The sequence below is a fragment of the Staurois parvus genome, unplaced genomic scaffold, assembly GCF_062004578.1.
Source record: "Staurois parvus isolate SC_StPar_1 unplaced genomic scaffold, SC_StPar_1.0 ptg000564l, whole genome shotgun sequence".
Taxonomy (NCBI): domain Eukaryota; kingdom Metazoa; phylum Chordata; class Amphibia; order Anura; family Ranidae; genus Staurois; species Staurois parvus.
The window spans coordinates 8,410,891-8,421,688 of record NW_028318360.1 but is presented as its reverse complement, the minus strand read 5'-3'; the positions used below and the strand labels follow the sequence as shown (position 1 = coordinate 8,421,688).

Below are 10,798 nucleotides of genomic sequence, written 5' to 3'. Positions count from 1 at the left end.
TGCCCCAAGGGCTGGATAAAGGCAAGCAAAGGGCCACATCCAGCCTCTGGGCTGCAATTTCGAGACCTCGAAACTAAATGGTAAACTAAATGGACTACCTGACGTTTTTCCCAGCAAGCACTAAGATTCCCTGATTGACTGACCTAGGACAGGAAATTGGGGAAACATTAGATTGTAGCACATTAAAGTAGACCTTCCACCAAAACAGTGTGTAAATTGCCTCCAGCATTGTTCCTGTTTCTTCTTGCGGAGGCTGCTATTTTTCTGAAGCCCAGAGCCCCTGAGCAGCATTAAATCTTTAGGATATCAGCAGATCAACCTCTACATTTTTGGCACAGTACTGTAAACTAGTGAGCAGCTGAGCATGTGCAGCGCAGAATGAGACAGCGTATAACCTGGATTTTAAACAGTATAGGCACTCTTATATTTAATGTTTTATACAGCTATACCTGCATAAGGGGCCAGCCTGAAGTGATCTAGCTGGACTTCATTTTCTGAGTTAATAAACACACATTGTTATTTTAAAGTCAAACACCCACTCCAAAGTTCTGTAAATTAACTTTATTAATAGTGCACATAACTGTGTAAGCACTCAAACTAAGTGCAAGTCCATATTAATACAGTGTACAGAAATATTTAAAGAATAGTCTAAAATACAATAATCAGTTGAATCCACTTTCATAACAAGTAGACGTGTCTTTTATTTTAAATAAAATATGCATCTTAAAAATTAAATATGTCCCATAAAATGGCTGTATTTACACACACGTAGACATCTGACCAGGATACTCAGCAACTCTCTGCAAATGATTTAATAGCACGATGCACAGAGGCAGTGCCGTCACACTTGGCAACTGGAATCGGTTTTTATTGGGTTACTGTTGAAAGCCCAATGAAAACTTATTTCTGATTGGTTGCTGTGGGTCACTGCACACCAAGGCTCTTTACACCAGGTCATTAGGGAAAGGCCTCTACGACAAAAAGACACAAAGAAGAAATGCAATACATTCATGACAGCAACTGAATCGGATGGCATAATCATGTGTATTTAACAAGCACAAATACTGGAAGGGAATGTCACTCTTCAGTGGAAATGAATGTCATGTATTTGTGTGGTTGTAAACATGGCCACCCTGGGGCAGATTGTGAATGGTCAATCCATCCTACAGGAGGAAACAATGACCACTCGGACACTTAGCAGGTAAAAGGGATGAGGTTTGGTGGGAAGGGACCACCGGAACAAGGAACACGTAGGATAAGGTCTTCCAATGTGCAAATGATAGCACCCTTTGGCTGTCACTGTGTAAAGGACAATGAACAACCAAAAATGGCTTATATATGGGATACATAGCAGCCAAAATGCTAAATCAGTAAAAGTCCATTCACAATTACCGCCAACCAGTTAAGCAGAGGAAACTTGGGGCCACTGTAGCCTGGTTGAGGCTCCTTGCGATTTTAAAGGGATTCTGAAACAATAAACTTGATGGTTTCTTATATCTCTTGAGGCCTCTATTGGAGAGACCTCTGTACTTTTTAGCTCCTGAGTCTATATACCTTTTTTTACGCATGTGTATGTGTATTTATGCGCATATACAGCCCATCCTTGCATTTTTATGCAGGAACTTTCTGCCAGGAATATCTGATGTCCATACATCAGTACCAAGTGCAAGAACCCTTATCCCTAGAACACCCGCCCTGTTGGATTTATTTTAAAGCAGAACTCCAGGCAAGACGTTTATTTTCCCATGCAGTGGGGTTGTGCCTACTTTGTATGGGTTAGCTGCTCGTTTTATCCAGGGGCGCAAAGAAAAACTATACTTACCCAATTCTTTGATCTTTCAGAAAACAGTTCTTCCTTGTGTCCAGTGGTGGACTGTTCCTGCCATCCTCACGTCCATAGTTGGCCTATGGGCATGATGATGTCAGAAATAGTCAGTTCACAAGACCGCTAGCATGTGGGGGAACAGGTGCGTCGGGGACCAGTCTTGCGCTTGGATGAACAGTGGAGAAGTAAGTATATCTCCGCTCTGCAATTTGCTAGACAAAAACGAGCAGTTAACCCATGCGGTGTGGGCACACTCCACTGCATAGAAAAATAATAATTTTGCCAAGAGTTTTGCTTTAAATTACAGATAATGTAGGAACACATTTGGCAAACCTACATAGAATAACCCTTTGCTGCTGCAAGGAAAACCCGACTACAAATCTTACAAATGATCCTCGAAATGTGCTTGGTCTTGTTATAGTAAATCCATATGATGCAATGGGGTTGATTTACCAATGGAAAATAGACTGTTCCCACTACAATGGAAGTTGCATTTTGGGAATTTTCCCCAGAACTTAGTGAATGAGGCGAAGCTTTGCGGATTTCCTTGGTGGCTGGGTATTCTTTGCAAAGTGAAACCACCACATTCTCAAAGCTCTGGGGCATATTTCTTTGCAAGGGAAGTGTAAGATCTCTTGGAAGGGGAAATTTGCCTTTGGTAAATCAACCCCAGTAAGTCATCAGTGGTGTCTTGCAGTATTGATAGTTTTTTTACTGAAACACAAACCTTAACAAGTTTTGCACCTTTAGGCTAGGTTCACATCTGCGCGGGTGGTGCTGCTGCAGATCCGCATGAAAATCCGCCCACACAGAGAAATGCGGACCCACGGGCGGGTGCCATTACTTCTAATGGCACGCCACCCGCACTGGAAAATGCAACCATACTGGGAACCGAGGTTCCCGTGCGGGCTGCGTTTTCAAAAGAAGTGCAGGGACTTCTTCCCTGCGTGTCACGGGCACGGGAGTCCATTCAAATGAATAGGCTTGTGCACGTGCAAAACGCATCCCGCACGGCCTCATAGATGTGAACCAGGGCTAAGTGCCTATTCAGAAGGTATTATGGGTAAGCACTAAGGGCTGTCAACTGGTTAGGTTTGTTTTGGCAACTAAAAGCTTTATGTAAGGCAAGGAGAATTGCTTGCATGGCCTTACAGCAACCCGTCAGCAGGCACTAGAAATAGGACAAGGACAATCTAGCCATGATAGGAAATACAGTTCAGATACTTTTATATAATGACCCAAAATAGCCGCCGTACTTGCCTGCCAAACGGCGATATTGTGTAATAGCGGCACTGAATGAAAACAGCATTTGCATGAAAAAAACCCATGGTGATTATGTACATACAGAGAGCACACTGCATTAACGCCAGCAATAATTTTACATAAAAAGATCTACAAAAACCAATAAGCCTTATAAAAGGTTCCTTTAAGAAAAAATCCAGTAGGTAAAAATAACAAAATAATCATAAAAAGATATTCACATAAAAGAAACTTTTGAATGTATTACGTATATTTAAGCCACTGGTATAATAAATCCATAAACACATTGTTTTATAGACCTGACATATCGTATGCCAAGTCCCAGCCACAAAGTCCTTTTTTTTTTTTTTTTTTTAAACAGTGTCTGAAATAAGAACTCTATGGGGGAGGGGGTTTTACTAAAGCTGGTTCACTCAGAATCACGTGGACTTCTGCATGGAAACTAATCAGCTTCCAGGTTTTATTGCGAACGTTTAATTGAACAAGCTGAGGTTAGTAGCTGATTGGCTGCCATGCACAGCTGCACCAGATTCTGAGTGAACCAGCTTTAGTAAATCCCCCCCAGAATGTGGTGCAGCTGTACACAGTAACCAATCAGCTTCTAACTTCAGCTTGTTCAATTACGTTTTGACAATAAAACCTGGAAGCTGATTGGTTTCTATACAGAGCTGATGCAGATTCTGTGTGCACCAGTTTTAGTAAACCCCCTCATATATTACAGCACCAGGAATCAATCTTTTTTGACGTTTCAACTGCCATTTTCAGCACAATGTTTTATTTATTTGAGTGTGCACCTTGCACCATAGCGGTGCAGTGCTGCAGTGTACACAAGGCTTTCATGCCATAGTTTAGGGTACAATAAGAAGTTCTGTCCCAATCTTATCAGAACCCCATCTAAGGAATCATTCACATCTAAACACATTCATTCGTCCATGCATTTTCACAGGCAGGGAAATGCACATTTTTTCTGTGTTGTAAAGCACATCACGTAGAAACCCTATTCGTTCCTATGTTCACATATATGTGCTACAGATGGGTGAGTTTTTAGAACATAAGACATACAGCATTTTTGTGCATTAAGCAATAATACATAGATGTAGTACAAGTCTAGACTGAACAGGTGTTGTGTGGTTGTATATTATCAATTAGAACAGGGGTCTCCAAACTGCAGCTCATGGACGGCATGTGGCCCTTTACTTGCTTTTATCCAGCTTATCCAGTCCTTTGGGGAACTATTCCTTCCACTGACACCAAAGATGGAGCATTATTCCTCCCATTGACCTCAACAATGGAGCACTCTTCCTTCCCACTAACACCAGAGAAAGAGAACTAATTCTTCCACTGACACCAATGATTGGGGCACTATTCCTCCCACTGATACCATTAATGGGGAGCTATTCCTCCCATTGAGACCACCAATGGGGCACTATACTTCCCGCTGACACCAACAATGGGACACTAATCCTCCTGCTAACACCAATGATGGGAGCTATTTCTCCCACTGACTCCAGTGATGGGGCACTATTCCTCCCACTGACACCAACAATGGGGCACTATTTCTCCTGCTGACACCAACAATAGAGCACTATTTCTCCTGCTGACACCAATGATGGGGCACTATTTCTCCCACTGACACCAATGATGGGGTACGATTTCTTCCACTGACACCAATGATGGGGCACTGTTCCTCCAACTGACACCAATGATATAACTTTTTTTTACCACTGACCACCAAGCCAGGGCATTTTCTGCTCCCATTAGCCACATTAAGTTTGGGGGGCAGTAAACTGGCCTTTTGTTTCAAAAGTTTGGAGACCCCTGATTTGGAATGAAAAGTTATTCACAGAGTATCCACAAATTTCTCTACCTGGGCTAATGGATGGTGACGTGAAAATCACTTCCTTTAGCACCTGTGGTCTACTATATATTCATAAATGCCAATTTATAAAGCTCATTAAGTCAACCAAGTCAACCAGTTTATCCATCTTCCATACATCTGATTAAAGTCTGATAGCTTTGTAGCACCATAGTGGAATAGGTTTGTGCAGCGACTATCAACTGTACTGTGTTCTAGGCTATGAAAGAATTGGCTGTCCTGCCATAAGATAAAGGATGTCCAATAATGAGGCAGTCTCTGTAATTTTGCAATTAATCCTACTCAGTCAGCCCCATTTTCCGTAAATCCCTGATGTCCAATGTGCAGCATGCTGTGCTCCAGACCTCAATGCAGTTTTGCTCAATGCGGCAAACAGTTTTCAGGTTTGGAAGAAGATCTGGACACCAGCACATCCTAAGAGTCACCCCTATTCATAAATATAATGAAAGAGCAACACAGGCATGAAGCAGAGGGAACTGGGTAACGGGCTATCATGTTTCACGCTTTACCAGAGCGTAGTCATAGCTAGTCTCATAGACTTACTGCTCCAAGGTTCAGGGCTGTTCATCTTACAGGTTGAATGATGGCCATATAATTCACATCCTGTGGACAACCTTATAGATAAAGTTGGCAACCAGGTGAGCATGAATACATGTTCTCTTTATTTTGTCCAAGAATTACACATAAAGCCATTACTAATGCGTTTTAGCCTATCAAGGTCATGGACAACCCTTGGGCAGGCTGCACTTCAGACATGCCACAGACAGGGGCCACACTTGACGCTCTCCGTATTTACTAAGTTGAGCACTGCTGCTGTAAATGATCTCATTAATATTTATTGTTTTCCTACCACAATCATAAAATGTATCACCTCAAGGGAGATCATGAGGTAAAAGAATCCAACAAGTTATTTTTTTCAAGAGCAAAAAGGCCCTTTTTTAGTATTTGCCTCATATTATTTACAGACATAAATAAAAATCATCATGATTAGGAATAAAATGTACAAATAAATATATTATTTTTATTAACTGTGTTGGATCTTTGGAACATGATGCTCAATCCAGATTGTTAAACTAAACTAACCTTGTCCTTTACTGAAGATTGGGAAATGTACGCTATAACGGAAGAAAGGGTGAGCCTAGGTGGTGGTGGGTACTGAGAACTAGTAAGAATGTTGCTGCAGACACATGCCAACTAAGGCATTGAAGAATGCCTCACCACATCCCAAAGTTTAATGCCACCAGTGATCTAATTAATTGAGAGGCCCCTTCATAGCACCATGTCTATAAAAGGAGAAGTACCCAGGCTCCAACTCTCCATTATGTCAACATTTACAAGTGCCTCTCTCAAAGAGGACTCTCAAAAAGTCATGTGCAACCAAAATCTTTCAAGGCAGTAGCACCTGGTTATACATATCCTTCAGTCCTAAATGTAACTTGGCAGTTAGTGTCAATCTTTAAGCACATTGATATAACATTGGGGACAGTGTGACCCCCCCCCCCCCCCCAGGAAGGAACCCTATGTCTTAGTGCAGAGAACCCTGTATCTTATTGTCCTGCAGTTTGCATAGGATGGTGTGTTATGAAGTCAAGCAAGTTGGTGATTAATGAACATCTGGCCAGATAGCCTGCCGGGTAGCAGCAAACTTCACAAATCTATTATCTGACCAGCAATATATAATGTCTAGAGGGGCATGGTGGCATGTGAGAAATCATCCGAATTGAACACTGTAGCCAAAAAATGCAAAATTCATTCAACCTTAAATGTCTGATGTGCTCTTTGGGGGCAAGCCATCATTCTGCATATCAGGCAGTGGAGCAGGAGACATTCAGCCTGCCCGAAGAAAAACCTGTTCTCTTCCAATTGACGAGCACCTCCCGGTAAGATGTGTGCTAATGTATAGGGAGATGTCCCCTGCCTCATACACAACACTTGATCTAAAATTGCTGGTGGAGAGCCTCTTTTCTGTGTTGCCCATAGTAGTTCTGGCAAAATATATTTACAGACTCATAGAAAATCATCTGAAAATTCATCAAAGCTTACATTCTGATGTAATTTGTGCTCATTTGTCTTCACAAGAGTCATATGTATATAAAATCAACTTGTATAGAGGAGCTATGGGTGACATTTAAAGATACTGTATTAAAACATCTGTTATCAGAGATTAAGGTCCTGATTGTAGAGAGAGAATTTCCTATGCGCAGAAACCCCATCTGGTGGCTCATCTGATGAACATAGTAGATAGCCTTTCACTGGCTTGAAATGACTGAAGTGTAAAACTAAAGACCAAATGAATATACAAAAAAACAGTGAATACAATGTGGAATGCAAGAAGTTCTGTCTAGTTAGGAAAAGGAGAAGCTAAGCTTTCATCCCTGGCTCAGATCTACTCAGCTTTGACTAGCTGAAAAGAAGGAATGTCAGAGACAGCAGAGAAAACTTACATTTTCTCATAACAAACAAGAAAGTGTGAGGCCACACACCATATAATTAAAGGTAGCATTATTAAACAAGTGGTAGAGGCACTTCAACTCTGCCTTAATATATTTTGCCTCCTAAAAGCAGCCCATAGATGATACAATTAAGTAACAAAAGTAAGTGTTGATGGGGAATCCCTCCCACAGTGCTATTATGTTCTGCCAGTGGGAAGCCTTCCTAAAGCCGCTGGCAGTGATCATATGTAAAAAATCCAAAAGGCTGGTTGTACTTAAGTCGATCAATGGATCGACTTTAACACAAGCAGCCTGCTCATGGATGGATTGATCCATCTATGGCTGGCTTTAATCAGTCTATATGATTGAGACCCAGTAAGTCAAAATGCATCAGGAGAAGAACAGGTTGGAGTATCTCAGTTGCTGGATAAAGTTGCCCATGAATACGTGGTGGAAGAGGTAGGCAGCCTCACATTTTCTGGTTCACTATTAGGTGAGAGGTGATGACGCCCAGGTCTAGCTGGCGCTTTCTACGTGGAAGCAGATTTGGCAGAGGCCCTTGAGGCACAAACCTTACATTTCCTCATGCTCCTCAGACAAGACAAATGGTTTTGCAAAGTTAAATTGAGGTTATGTGTGGCCACTTTAGCCTGGATTCCTAGTAAATTCGCTTTAAACAAGCATAAAAATGAATCTGGTGAATAGGATGGTGATATCTTACCCAGATTACTTCCTTTACATTAAAGCAGTGGTTCTCAAGCTTCCTAATGCCGTGACCCTTTAATACAGTTCCTCATGTTGTGGTGACCCCCCCAATCATAAAATTATTTACCCAGTAATTATAATTCATGAAGTGTTGTTTTACCTCCAATACTGCTGCTTTCAGCACAGTAGCTGCTTTTAACAGAGTAGCTGCTTTCAACACAGTAGCTGCTCTTTACACATCAGAAATATGTTTTTCTGATGGTCTTAGGCGACCTCTGTGAAAGGGTCGTTCGACCCCCAAAGGGGTCGCGACCCACAGGTTGAGAACCACTGCATTAAAGGCTATCTCCACCTTTAGCAACATGTTACACTCGTATTTAGGCATGTGGCTAAGCACTCCAACCCTTACCTCCCGAGCCCCCTTCCCGCTGTCACTTTTAAAATTGGCACAGCAGTGCAGGTCTCCAACTGCAAAGCCACATCATTTGTTCACAAAGATCTGTGAATGAATAAACTACAAGACCCACCTGTCACTTCAGCAGACAGACATGTAGTTCATACTCATAGTCATTGACACTTCCTACAGCTCGTTAAAATGAAAGCCTGTACCTCTGCGAGTAGCAGGCCGTGTCTGTGTCTATAGATGCACACAGCCAGGCTAGGGGGTGAAGCCTGCATGGCTGCTTGCTATGGGGGCAAACGGAGAAGAGGAGGAGCCAGGAGTGCTAGCAGGGGAATGCAAAAAAAGAAGAGGATTAGGCACGCTCTGTGTAATACCATTGCACAGGGCAGGTAAGTATAACATGTTTATGATTTTGAGTGGGAAAAAAATGACTTTAGAAGTTCTTTAAGAAGATGAACCTTTCGCTGAATAAAGCTAATGTAACAGTGTATTAGGCTGCATTGTACAGTGATACATCTCTGTATAGATGTGGGTCACTTCACTTGTACAGTTGTGAACATTATAAATTGTTATTTCACAGAATAAAATGGTTGCAATGTTTACATTTTAGGTCCAGCAGTGCTTTAAGACATAGTAGACGCAGAAGTAGGGTATCGGTGTGATAACGTCTATAGATGTCTCTCTGCTATCTGCCAGCGAATTCTCATGTATGCAGTACAGATCGGAAGGTGCTAGATTAGGCGGATGGCACTCTGTGACATTTGGCAGTGGCCGACGGCATTCTATCACTGAGAGCCTCTTAATATTCCAGTCTTTAACACAAACAGCAAAACAATACATTGCAGACAGTCCATGCAGCAGTGGGAGTGTTACTTGTATTCGTGGTTTTCCTGGCTGCTCCGTGTTATGTGCCAGAAAGTTGTGCGTGTAACATTACAGCAACTCGCACACAGTGGTAATGTCAGCAGAGGTCGGCTGGTCATTAGACCGGGGGCACAGAGAATGGACCTGTCTTCACAAGGCAGAATAATTGGTCCGCTGAGACAACGTGATGTGTGGTCGATCCTCCACAACAAACAAGTGAAGTACATTGTACTCATGTACTGGAAACGCCGAGTCGTATTGTCTCTTGGTCCACGATGGTCAAGGCTCATACACGAAACGTGTTGTGAGGTTTATGTGCCGTTCTTCAGCTCCCATTCCTGAAAATAAACACGACATCTATATATGATCACACAGCTAGGTGTGGCATGTTCATTGGCCATTGAATACCAGAAAAAAAATGACTGTAATGAAGTCCACATAAGATACAATCCAAATGGATTTCAGTTCAGTTTACCTAATATTGCCCATACACGGTTAGAATTTTGGCCAATTCTTTTCAAATTAGCAGGTCTACCCATTTTAAGAATTTCAGCTAGCTCGACAAAAGTGAATAACTCAAACGGCCTCTACTGAAGGAGCAAGGTCAATGAGTCAAAAATTAACAGCCGAACAAGGTCTACAGCCAATCAGCTGCAGGCATGTTTCAGGTATTCTGACAGCCGTTGCTCAACGTAGGAGGATACGGTCATCTATGCTGTTGGTGTGGATAGAGGAATCTGTTAGATTTCTTTCATTCAGCTCACAGGCTCTTGGAGCGATTGCCTGCGATGATTGGACCTGGAAACAGAGGGTACAGCTGTGCATGGTAGCCAATCAGGTTCTGACATTGACTTGTTCAATGAAGCCTTGAAAATAAAAGATGGAAACTGACTGGTTCCATGCAGAGCTGCACCAGACTTTGAACGCTCCAGTTTTAGTAATTCCCCTTCAGACTGTGTGCGCCCAGGGCTGATCATCGCAGGTAATCACTCCATGAGCGATTAGGAGTGAGCAGTTCCGGGAGCTGTCAGCCTAACATTGCTTTCATGGAAATGTTCCCTGCAGCTAATCGTCCGGAACCCCTGATGGCTCTCCTACATGTAACCAGTAATGGCCCCACATTCGCAAGTGTTAATGGGGCCTTAATGTATGCCCAAATGAACTCTGGGCTGGGCAAAAAAAATTAAATCCCCCCCAAGCTTATGCAGAATATAATGCTCCTTTTTCTAGGGGATCTCATAAAACAAATCAATACTTTAATCCCTGGTCCTGCAGTCTGCCTGCGCACGGATTTCACTTGTAGCGACCAGTTCCCTGAAATCACTTAATCTTACCAATGATTGGTATTGTTGCTTCCCCTCTCACTGGTGTAATCAAATACAATGTAGGATCAGCAGCCACAGCTAGTCCAGCACTGTGCTCACCCACACTGG

The 10,798-nt window shown here is 42.4% G+C and overlaps 1 protein-coding gene across 2 annotated transcripts in view; it reads right to left on the bottom strand.

Moving 5' to 3' along the window:
• Positions 1–546: 546 nt before the first annotated feature.
• Positions 547–10,798, bottom strand: part of AFAP1 (actin filament associated protein 1) — a 228,393-nt gene continuing 218,141 nt past the window's right edge. For both annotated transcript variants that reach the window (XM_089691578.1, XM_089691579.1), the window contains one exon: positions 547–9,703. In XM_089691578.1, the coding sequence (XP_089547704.1) occupies positions 9,677–9,703 (27 nt within the window). In that variant the 3' untranslated portion in view covers positions 547–9,676. The remainder of the gene's footprint in view (positions 9,704–10,798) is intronic.